Source organism: Coregonus clupeaformis, unplaced genomic scaffold (assembly GCF_020615455.1).
Source record: "Coregonus clupeaformis isolate EN_2021a unplaced genomic scaffold, ASM2061545v1 scaf0255, whole genome shotgun sequence".
NCBI lineage: Eukaryota > Metazoa > Chordata > Actinopteri > Salmoniformes > Salmonidae > Coregonus > Coregonus clupeaformis.
Genome location: NW_025533710.1, coordinates 357,061 through 369,101, shown reverse-complemented (window position 1 = coordinate 369,101; position 12,041 = coordinate 357,061). Strand labels below are relative to the sequence as shown.

The 12,041-nt window shown below is 43.2% G+C and overlaps 1 protein-coding gene across 2 annotated transcripts in view; it reads right to left on the bottom strand.

Moving 5' to 3' along the window:
* Window positions 1–6,300: 6,300 nt before the first annotated feature.
* Window positions 6,301–12,041, bottom strand: part of LOC121586148 (basal cell adhesion molecule-like) — a 73,009-nt gene continuing 67,268 nt past the window's right edge. The window contains exons 12-17 of one of the 2 annotated variants that reach the window (XM_041902647.2): window positions 11,760–11,901; window positions 11,561–11,596; window positions 11,007–11,027; window positions 10,293–10,434; window positions 9,834–9,930; window positions 6,301–7,854 (exon numbers count right to left, since the gene is read on the bottom strand). In XM_041902647.2, coding sequence (XP_041758581.2) covers window positions 7,852–7,854; window positions 9,834–9,930; window positions 10,293–10,434; window positions 11,007–11,027; window positions 11,561–11,596; window positions 11,760–11,901 — 441 coding nt within the window. In that variant the 3' untranslated portion in view covers window positions 6,301–7,851. The remainder of the gene's footprint in view (window positions 7,855–9,833; window positions 9,931–10,292; window positions 10,435–11,006; window positions 11,028–11,560; window positions 11,597–11,759; window positions 11,902–12,041) is intronic. The other variant, XM_045214423.1, reaches the window with a different exon arrangement.

The window sequence follows — 12,041 nt, the reverse complement described above, 5'->3', positions numbered from 1 at the left end:
GAAATCAGCCCTTGCCTTAACAGGAAGCCAGTGTAGGGAAGCTAGCACTGGAGTAATATGATCAAATTTCTTGGTTCTAGTCAGGATTCTAGCAGCCGTATTTAGCACTAACTGAAGTTTATTTAGTGCTTTATCCGGTAGCCGGAAAATAGAGCATTGCAGTAGTCTAACCTAGAAGTAACAAATGCATGGATTAATTTTTCTGCATCATTTTTGGACAGAAAATTTCTGATTTTTGCAATGTTACGTAGATGGAAAAAAGCTGTCCTTGAAACAGTCTTGATATGTTCGTCAAAAGAGAGATCAGGGTCAAGAGTAACACCGAGGTCCTTCACAGTTTTATTTGAGACGACTTTACAACCATCTAGATGAATTGTCAGATTTAACAGAAGATCTCTTTGTTTCTTGGGACCTAGAACAAGCATCTCTGTTTTGTCCGAGTTTAAAAGTAAAAAGTTTTCAGCCATCCACTTCCTTATGTCTGAAACACAGGCTTCTAGCGAGGGCAATTTTGGGGCTTCACCATGTTTCATTGAAATGTACAGCTGTGTGTCATCCGCATAGCAGTGAAAGTTAACATTATGTTTTCGAATAACATCCCCAAGAGGTAAAATATATAGTGAAAACAATAGTGGTCCTAAACGGAACCTTGAGGAACACCGAAATGTACAGTTGATTTGTCGGAGGACAGACCATTCACAGAGACAAACTGATATCTTTCCGACAGGTAGGATCTAAACCAGGCCAGAACTTGTCCGTGTAGACCAATTTGGGTTTCCAGTCTCTCCAAAAGAATGTGGTGATCGATGGTGTCAAAGGCAGCACTAAGGTCTAGTAGCACGAGGACAGATGCAGAGCCTCGGTCTGACGCCATTAAAAGGTCATTTACCACCTTCACAAGTGCAGTCTCAGTGCTATGATGGGGTCTAAAACCAGACTGAAGCATTTCGTATACATTGTTTGTCTTCAGAAAGGCAGTGAGTTGCTGCGCAACAGCTTTTTCTAAAATTTTTGAGAGGAATGGAAGATTCGATATAGGCCGATAGTTTTTTATATTTTCCGGGTCAAGGTTTGGCTTTTTCAAGAGAGGCTTTATCACTGCCACTTTTAGTGAGTTTGGTACACATCCGGTGGATAGAGAGCTGTTTATTATGTTCAACATAGGAGGGCCAAGCACAGGAAGCAGCTCCTTCAGCAGTTTAGTAGGAATAGGATCCAGTATGCAGCTTGAAGGTTTAGAGGCCATGATTATTTTCATCATTGTGTCAAGAGATATAGTACTAAAACACTTAAGTGTCTCTCCCGATCCCAGGCCCTCGCAGATCTGTGCAGATCCAGGACAGCTAAGCCCTGGAGGAATACGCAGATTCAAAGAGGAGTCCGTAATTTGCTTTCTAATGGTCATGATCTTTTCCTCAAAGAAGTTCATGAATTTATCACTGCTGAAGTGAAAGCCATCCTCTCTTGGGGAATGCTGCTTTTTAGTTAGCTTTGCAACAGTATCAAAAAGAAATTTTGGATTGTTCTTATTTTCCTCAATTAAGTTGGAAAAGTAGGATGATCGAGCAGCAGTGAGGGCTCTTCGGTACTGCACGGTACTGTCTTTCCAAGCTAGTCGGAAGACTTCCAGTTTGGTGTGGCGCCATTTCCGTTCCAATTTCCTGGAAGCTTGCTTCAAAGCTCGGGTATTTTCTGTATACCAGGGAGCTAGTTTCTTATGACAAATGTTTTTCGTTTTTAGGGGTGCAACTGCATCTAGGGTATTGCGCAAGGTTAAATTGAGTTCCTCAGTTAAGTGGTTAACTGATTTTTGTCCTCTGACGTCCTTGGGTAGGCAGAAGGAGTCTGGAAGGGCATCAATGAATTTTTGTGTTGTTTGAGAATTTATAGCACGACTTTTGATGCTCCTTGGTTGGGGTCTGAGCAGATTATTTGTTGCGATTGCAAATGTAATAAAATGGTGGTCCGATAGTCCAGGATTTTGTGGAAAAACATTAAGATCTACAACATTTATTCCATGGGACAAAACTAGGTCCAGAGTATGACTGTGGCAGTGAGTAGGTCCAGAGACATGTTGGACAAAACCCACTGAGTCGATAATGGCTCCGAAAGACTTTTGGAGTGGGTCTGTGGACTTCTCCATGTGAATATTAAAATCACCAAAAATTAGAATATGATCTGCTATGACTACAAGGTCTGATAGGAATTCAGGAAACTCAGAGAGGAACGCTGTATATGGCCCAGGAGGCCTGTAAACAGTAGCTATAAAAAGTGATTGAGTAGGCTGCATAGATTTCATGACTAGAAGCTCAAAAGATGAAAACGCCATTATTTTTTTTGTAAATTGAAATTTGCTTTCGTAAATGTTAGCAACACCTCCGCCTTTGCGGGATGCACGGGGAATATGGTCACTAGTGTAACCAGGAGGTGAGGCCTCATTTAACACAGCAAATTCATCAGGCTTAAGCCATGTTTCAGTCAGGCCAATCACATCGAGATTATGATCAGTGATTAGTTCATTGACTATGACTGCCTTTGAAGTGAGGGATCTAACATTAAGTAACCCTATTTTGAGATGTGAGGTATCACGATCTCTTTCAATAATGGCAGGAATGGAGGAGGTCTTTATCCTAATAAGATTGCTAGGGTGAACACCGCCATGTTTAGTTTTGCCCAACCTAGGTCGAGGCACAGACACAGTCTCAATGGGTATGGCTGAGCTGACTACACTGACTGTGCTATTGGCAGACTCCACTAAGCTGGCAGGTTGGCTAACAGCCTGCTGCCTGGCCTGCACCCTATTTCACTGTGGGGCTAGAGGAGTTAGAGCCCTATCTATGTTGGTAGATAAGAGGAGAGCACCCCTCCAGCTAGGATGGAGTCCGTCACTCCTCAGCAGGTCAGGCTTGGTCCTGTTTGTGGGTGAGTCCCAGAAAGAGGGCCAATTATCCACAAATGTTATCTTTTGGGAGGGGCAGAAAACAGTTTTCAACCAGCGATTAAGTGCTGAGACTCTGCTGTAGAGCTCGTCACTTCCCCTAACTGGGAGGGGGCCAGAGACAATTACTCGATGCCGACACATCTTTCTAGCTGATTTACAAGCTGAAGCTATGTTGCACTTGGTGACCTCTGACTGTTTCATCCTAACATCGTTGGTGCCGACGTGGATAACAATATCTCTATACTCTCTACACTCGCCAGTTTTAGCTTTAGCCAGCACCATCTTTAGATTAGCCTTAACGTCGGTAGCCCTGCCCCCTGGTAAACAGTGTATGATCGCTGGGTGATTCGTTTTAAGTCTAATACTGCGGGTAATGGAGTCGCCAATGACTAGGGTTTTCAATTTGTCAGAGCTAATGGTGGGAGCCATCGGCGTCTCAGACCCCGTAACGGGAGGAGTAGAGACTAGAGAAGACTCAGACTCAGACTCCGACTCGCTACATAATGGGGAAAACCGGTTGAAGGTTTCTGTCGGCTGAATGAGCGACACCGGTTGAGTATTCCAACAGTATTTCCCTCCAGAAGCCATGAGAAAGTTGTCCGGCTGCGGGGACTGTGCGGGGGATTTATACTAACGTTACTGTCTGTACTTACTGGTGGCACAGACGCTGTTTCTTCCTTTCCTACACTGAGATTACCCTTGCCTAACGATTGCGTCTGAAGCTGGGCTTGTAGCACAGCTATTTTCGCCGTAAGGCGATCGTTCTCCTGTATATTATGAGTACAGCGACTGCAATTAGAAGACATCATGTTAATGTTACTACTTAGCTTCGGCTGTTGAAGATGTTGATGAACCATGTCCAGATAAAGCGTCCGGAGTGAAAAAGTTGAATAAGGGAAAAAAGTTGCGATGGAAAAAAGGAAAATAACGTAAAGTTGGCAGCTAAAACGCACAGGAAAATGACTCTTCTGTCTCGGGATAAACGTCCGGGGTGAAAAAGTTTAACGAAAAAAGATGAGTGAGGACAAAACTAAAAAGTTGGTAAATTTGTTGAACACAAAGATTGATTAAACGTTTATTAAAAGTAAAACGTGAATAGTTTGGCAGGTAGCCAAGTAGCAACAAACAGCACAGCAGTACGGAGACAATACGGAAGTCACGTCAAATCTCGTCAAATCTGCTTTCATGTCTAATTGATCTTCAAAGGACACCGCATCAGCTTGGCTGGATGCATACACACACAGATGAACCATCACTACTACACATACACAAACACACACCACTACTGACATGCATACGCAACAACAGAAAACACACACACTCAAAATCAGGTCACACAGGATATGATACCTTGGAGGTGAAGGAGATAAGATTTGAGAAGATTTACTGCCCTTTCATTTCATTCTTTATATTTGTGCGTCTCCCTTCCCTTCCTCCTCTTCTTCCTCCTCTTCTTCCTACCTCCCTCCCTCCCCTCTCTTAATTTATTGAACTCAGCTGATTGCAGAAGAGTGGACAGCAGACTCAATGCTAATTTATGACATCCTTAAACAAGACAGCTTCTGTATCCATCCGATGGCCAATCACTCTTCTCCTTCATTTCCTCTCCTGACAGTCCCTGATTCTTCTGTTGATTTTCCATCATCTATCCCTTCCTCATCCATAACCTTCTCTGTCCCGTTCTCTCTCTCCTCCATCCCCTTCCCCCTCTTTCTGTCTGTCTCTCTATCATTCTATATATCCGTAATCATCTCCGTCTCTAGTTTGCTCTGGCGGTGGTTTCCCAGCACAGTGTGTGTGTGTGTGTGTGTGTGTGTGTGTGTGTGTGTGTGTGTGTGTGTGTGTGTGTGTGTGTGTGTGTGTGGGTGTGTGGCCGTTAGCCAACCGTTACTGAGTGGCTGTAGCAGCTAGGCTATGAGCTAGGGACAGCGGCTGTCATTTCTCAATAGGCTGACGCTAAATGGCTAAATCAGATTAGTGCCACTGTAGCTAAACTCAGACAGTATTAGAGCCTTAGGCCCAGGGTAGGCATGGTTACACAGATGATACACAATAACATTGGTGACAATGCTGAAGTAAAAAGCCCACTAGAGGTGGATGCACACACTGTAAACCACAGTAAAGCATTTGTGACAAATTGAAAAAAAGCGAATTCAATTTGATTGATTGTTTGGCTCACACACACATTTTAGAACCTCATCTCAGTCCTTCCCTCCTCATTCTCTCTCTTAATATTCTGAACACAAATCCTTCCCCTTCTGCAGGTCAGTGTAATTTCCTAATGGATGCTTGGCAGATGGAAGTAGGGACAACATCCCTGCTGATAGAACCAGAGAGCCAGAAGCCCACAGTTCAATGGCAACCTGCCAGAGCTCACAGAATCCAGCCGAGGTGGCCTACACCTAATAATAATATGCCATTTAGCAGACGCTTTTATCCAAAGCGACTTTGAGTCATGTGTGCATACATTTTTACGTATGGGTGGTCCCGGGGATCGAACCCACTACCCTGGCGTTACAAGCGCCATGCTCTACCAATTGAGCTACAGAGGACCACGAAGGGTACACCTCTACACTAACAGTGAACACACACAGACACACACAGAAATAAAACACACAGAGATTGTGGGGGTGTGGTTGTTTTTTCTTGGGTTTTCAGTTGTTATAAATTCTACACAGTTCAATAAGAAGATACAAGAACACAGTACAGAGCTCACAACAGAACAGCGTACCACCAAATATACAGTATACCAAGAAGAGAAAAAAGCACTCACATTGTTCCATATGTATGACAAGACAAGAATCCTAATTCAAACCTTTCTCTCTTCTCTTAGAAGAGTCACAACTCAGTAGTTCTGAAGTACAATAAACACTTTTTTTTTTTTTTTTTTACAAATAAAACCAAGTGTTCCAAAGTTTAAGGTATACACCTGTTGGTCTCACCCTAACATCACAGGAGTTAGAACAGTCATTAAGTTATGGAAATATAGATTTCTTAAATCAGTAGACATATAAACACCATTGGAAAAACCAAATGATTCCCAGAAAAAGCGATAGTGGTTATAGTGACCTGTTCACAAGGCCATCTTTTCCAGTGTATACCAATGATAGAGGGCACTGCAACCAGCTATCATATATCTTTGTGCTGCCAATAAGGGTAGTATCAAAAAGCGTGTGAGGCAGAGAGATAGACAGACACCAAATGTGTACCAAAACATTGGAACACCCCCACTAGGACACTCAATAACTTCAACTTATTTTGGTAAAAAAATTAACATCACATACACCCTTTCCCCTCCCACCTCACCCCCACACTCTACCCCCTCTCGCCTCCCCTGTTCCCCTCCCACCTCACCCCCACACTCTACCCCCTCTCACCTACCCTGTTCCCCTCCCTCTCTCCCTCATCAAGCTGTGACTGACCTGTGTGTGACGTTCGTAGGTGAATCTGTGCTCACTGCGTTGCCAACCCATCCAGCCTGCAGAGCCAATCTGTGCTGATGGAAATGGTAGGGCAGCTGGCAGAGATTTCAGATTGTCAACAGAGGACGAAAATGTTCCCCATTTTGCCAGATTACTCCAATTTTCCAGAGCTAGGGGATGATAATTGGGTGAGCTGAGCGTAACAGGGAGTGTTGTATTTCTGAAAATGGCTTTGCTCAGAGAAGGACAGTAGGCTATGAAATACGGTGAGAGCTGTAGCAGGGACAGGACTCTAACAACACAGTGAACACACAGATTCATTCAGATTCACCTCACGTATACAATAAGCCTCCATTTGATTGACAGGTTATACAGTATTCAGTTTACAGAGACAGAAAAGAAAACAAATGACCTGATACACAATATACAAGCTCGTCAACATTTTGGAACTAATTTGTACACCCAATAGCTTGTCGTTTTTGTTGCTTTTTGGTTTGAGAAAAAATACATTTACACAGAAAGGGATCAGGAAGTTAGAAATTGTCTCGGCTGTTGCTAAGGTAACAGCTGATGGGGATTTGAATAAATGAATAAACATTATAGATTTGAAATGAAAAACTAGAGCCTTTTATTTCATGTCATCCTGTAAAGCAAACAGGGAGATAGGGGTAAGTTCCTCCAGCTTAGAACAGTCCAGAATTATATACAGTACTATAGGCCTCTTATCAGAGCGCCGGAGTGGATTTAGGTTGGAATGACTTTTAACCTGTATAAGTGAGCCTGGCTTGCCTTGGTCAACCAAAAAGTTTTGTCAGAAAGTCAATCTGAAATATTGTGCCTAATATGCTGCTGGTCATCGTCTTGGGCATATAATATGATACTTAAGTTTGAAATGTAACAGTAGTTGCGGTCAATCTCTATGTTACGGGATAGAATTCAGAGTGACACAATAATCAGCGTAGGGATGAATACAGTAGAATGACAGTTTGTGTTTTTCCCCATGTCCACCAGAATGGGGTAGATGCAGACTCCACACAGAATGGACACATTCCGTTTTACACTGACTGAACTAAGAACAAACCACAGCTCAGATGCACAATGCAATACAGCACACACAAACACACACTCACAAACACACACACACGCACACACTCACACACACACCAGCAACACACAGTGACTTAATAGCATTTTGTGTTTGGATTGGGGTAGAAAAGGGTTACTGTGGCTAGAGTCACGTTGGACACATGTTTACTGTACAGCTCTTTTCTGCACTGGAGTCAACCAAGAGTTTTGATTGGTGGACAGTGATGTATTAGGTCTCATGTTTAAATACCCCCATGGTTACCCCTCATCCCTACAAAAACACCCTTCCATTCCACCGTCTTTTCTCCCTCTATCAAAAATAAAACAAGCCCTGCTGTCGTTTTTCATCCATCCCTTCATCCCTCTTTTTCTGTCTTCTTGTGTCATATTCTCCTCTGTTCCTCACTGTGGAAGACAATACAAAGTCCCAGTAAATCCTTTGAGTCAATACAACATCACATGATATCATATAAGTCAGGGATCATCAGCTAGATTCAGCCGCGGGCTGATTTTTTCTTGAGCGGATGGTCGGGGGGCCGGAACATAATTACAAATAATTTGTAGACTGCATATTGACCTCAAGAAGCCCAAACAGATATAATGTCTGACTAAAACATAATCATTTCACACCTTGCATACATTTGTATACGATCACGTGCCTCTCTATTATGCGTGGGAATACTTGGGAACAGATTTCTTAAATACAAATCACTTGGAGCTGATTTCCTGGGTTATTACAGTCTTTTATGTCCCCCCAAAATATATATATTATTTTTTGCTCTGCAAACTTGGGGGCCCAAATAAAACCACCCGCGGGCCGAATTTGGGGAACCCTGATATACAGTACCAGTCAAAAGTTTGGACACACCTACTAATTCAAGTGTTTTTCTTTATTTTTACTATTTTCTACAAATAGGGCTATCTTCTGTATACCACCCCTACCTTGTCACAACACAACTGATTGGCTCAAACGCATTAAGAAGGAAAGAAATTCCACAAATTAACTTTTAACAAGGCACACCTGTTAATTGAAATGCATTCCAGGTGACTACCTCATGAAGCTAGTTGAGAGAATGCCAATAGTGTGCAAAGCTGTCATCAAGGCAAAGGGTGGCTACTTTGAAGAATCTAACATCTAAAATATATTTTGATTTGTTTAACACTTTTTTGGTTACTACATGATTCCATATGTGTTATTTCATAGTTTTGATGTCTTCACTATTATTCTACAATGTAGAAAATAGTAAAAAATAAAGAAAAACCCTTGAATGAGTAGGCGTGTCCAAACTTTTGACTGGGACTGTAAGTCATTACGCAGCTCATTTTTATATTGGTTATTCCTATGAAGAATTATTGTCTCTAACTCAGTTCATATTCATGATTCATGATGACACTGTGGCTGTAATGATTCCAGCCAAACCCAGATGCTATTCTAGAACACTGCTTTGGTTTCCTGATCTCCTCTCCTAATTAATAGCTATTGGGTGATTCCTCATGAAACTAGAACAAAACAAGTCCATGATTTGGGGGATTTTCACCCCATTTAATCCATAGAAGGTTATTTTGGAGGAAGGATTGTTGACATGTATTTGACATTTGTATCGTAAAGCATAATTGAGAAATAATTCATTAAAGTTAGAATATTTGTGACATTTTGGCCTTACCCAGGCCTCCTTTAAGACTCCATAATGTTTCATCTGTATTTGCTACAAAGCTAAAGTTGGTGTCATATGAAGCTTTACCGCTTGCTCTGTAATATGAGTAATACTTTGATTTTAATAACACATTTCTTACATAAATGTATGAATATTGACAAATATAAACATGACTATTGATTTTATTTTTGTTGATTTGGGACATTTTTCTATAAATCGTTGAACATAATATACTCTACGGCATATCAAAGTTCTAGAATGGGATCTCTGTTACTTTTAGACTTGTGATATTTGTATATTTTCAATATTCATGTTTATATTTTTGTATATTAATAAATTAATGTAAGAAAATTGTTATTAAAATCAAAATATTACTCATATTACAGAGCAAGCGGTAAAGCTTTATATGTCACCAACTTTAGCTTTGTAGCAAATACAGATGAAACATTATGGAGACTTAAAGGAGGCCTGGGTAAGGCCAAAATGCCACAAGTATTCCAACTTCAATTAATTATGTCTCAATTATGCTTTAAGATACAAATGTCAAATATCTGTCAACAATCCTTCCTCCAAAGGACACTTCTATGGATTTCATTTAGTGAAAATTGTTTTGTTCTAGTTTAGTGAGGAATCACCCTATTCTGATGTAATAACTGTGGAGATAAACACATAAACCAATCCCCCCTTTTCCAACTACTCTTGTCCTGCCAGTGACCCCTCCTCTCTGACCTGCTGTGCTCCTGGCTTGTTCAGGAGGCCAGCTTCTTCATTGGCCTTTTCTGTCTTCATCTCCACCACAATGTCATTATTCACATCCCCACTCGCCCTGCAGGAGAGACACACAGAGGAGGCAGAGAGAGAGAGGGATAGCATAGAGAGAGAGGGGGAGAGGTAGCATAGAGAGAGAGAGAAGTTGATAGAGAGAGAGAACATTTACAGACAGATGGAGAAAGAAAAGGTAGAGGGTTAGCAGAGGGAGGTAAAGTACAGTAACAGGGACTGTACTCCAATGATCACAATGCTTTTCTTTAGAAACAGTTTCAACACCCCTCCTCTCCTCTCCTCTCCTCTCCTCTCCTCTCCTCTCCTCTCCTCTCCTCTCCTCTCCTCTCCTCTCCTCTCCTCTCTCTCCTCTCCTCTCCTCTCCTCTCCTCTCCTCTCCCCCCTAACCTCCCTCCTGTTACTCACACTTCCTTCTTGTCCTTCTTGCTGCAGGGCAGCTTGCCCTTCTTGTTGAGGAAGTAGATGAGTGCCACCAGCAGCAGCAGCATTAGGACACACACCACCACGGCTATCACCACGCCACTGGAGCCACCCTGCTGCTTATCAGCTAGGGGCATGGAGAGATGGAGGCATGGGGGGGTGGAGGAGGGAGAGGTGGAGAAGGTAGAGGTTGGATGGAAAGTGAAGTTAGAGGGGATGGATGGGGTGAGGTGAGAGGAGAAAGAGGGAGGAGGGTGGAGGGATGGGAGAAGGAGGGAGAGGGTGAAGGGATGGGTGGGACAGAGGGATAAGGGGGAGAAGGAATGAAGAGGGAGGGACAGCGATGGATGCAGGAGAGGGGATGGAGTGGAGGGGTAGGGGCGGGTAATGGAAGAGGTGAGGGGAGGTGAGGGAGGTGGAGGGGCAGAAATGGGATGGGTGGGGTTGGGAGGAGAACAATGGATGGGTGGAGGGGAGAGGAGGAGAGGGGGAAAGGGGAGGGCGGAGGGGGGAGGTTAGTTCAGCTTTGATTGAGATGATAATAGTGTGGTGGGGCCAAGAGGGGGGCCTACACACACACACACACACACACACACCACAGTCTCCTACATACACACATTTTCACAAACACACCTTTTCTCTCTCTGTATCACATACACACCATGTAACACACATACACGCAGAGGTATTAGTACAGACCTGTTTTAAGCACATGGTTCCCTTTGAGCAGCATTTTGAAAGAAAGACAGTTCCTCAGTCCCATTGCATAGCAAAGCAACAAAACACACCGCACCACTCTGTACACCAATTAACCACCAACAACACACACACACTAGTGTACAAAAACACACTCCAGAGTTACAACTACTCACAACCTCACAGCAACTGAAAGGCACAGCATACGGAGGAAAAAGGGTGAAAGAGAAGAACGCAGTCGGAAAAAGAAGTGATAAAAGACGCCACGAAAAGAAAGGAAGAGAGCAGAAGAGGATAGAATAGAATATCATCCTTTATTATCCCCCCAAGGGGAGAGAAAAGTCACAGCATCCACAAAATATAGGACGGACATCATACAAAGATGACAAACAAAACACAATATACAATATCCACAGTGTTCAGTAGCAATAGGGAAATATACAATGTACAGTACAGTAGAGTGCTGGGAGGAAGGGTGAAGTACTACAGGCTATATACAACACAGAGTCCTGACAGCAGGGGGGAAAGGAGGAGGGAGAAGATGGATAAGTGTCTACCTCTGCCTGCATCATTGGCTGCGTTGGGATCTACGGCTGCAGGGAGAAGAGAGGAACAGGGTTAGACTACAGTTTACTGTTACACCACAATGGAGGAGAGGGACAGAGAGGGAGGGAGAGGGAGAGAGAGAGAAAACAGAGAGAGAGAGAGAAAGACAGAGTGATAAGAAAGATAAGGGAAGTGGAGGGTCATACTGACCTTGTTTGATGGTGACTTTGAAGGCATGGGAGGCTGCTCCGTGGTCGTTACTGGCCTCGCAGGTGACCCCGTCCTTCAGGACCGCAGCACTGGCCTCCAGCATGACTGTACTGACCACCTTGTTACCCTTCACCGCCACTGACTGGGAGAGGAGGGGTGAGAGAGAGGGGGGAGGGGGAGAGAGAGAAATGGGTTAAGAGAATGCAATAAATTAGAGGAGTTGTTCTGAGAGCTCATAACATAAGCTTTCTCAACACACACAATACACACACGCACACACAC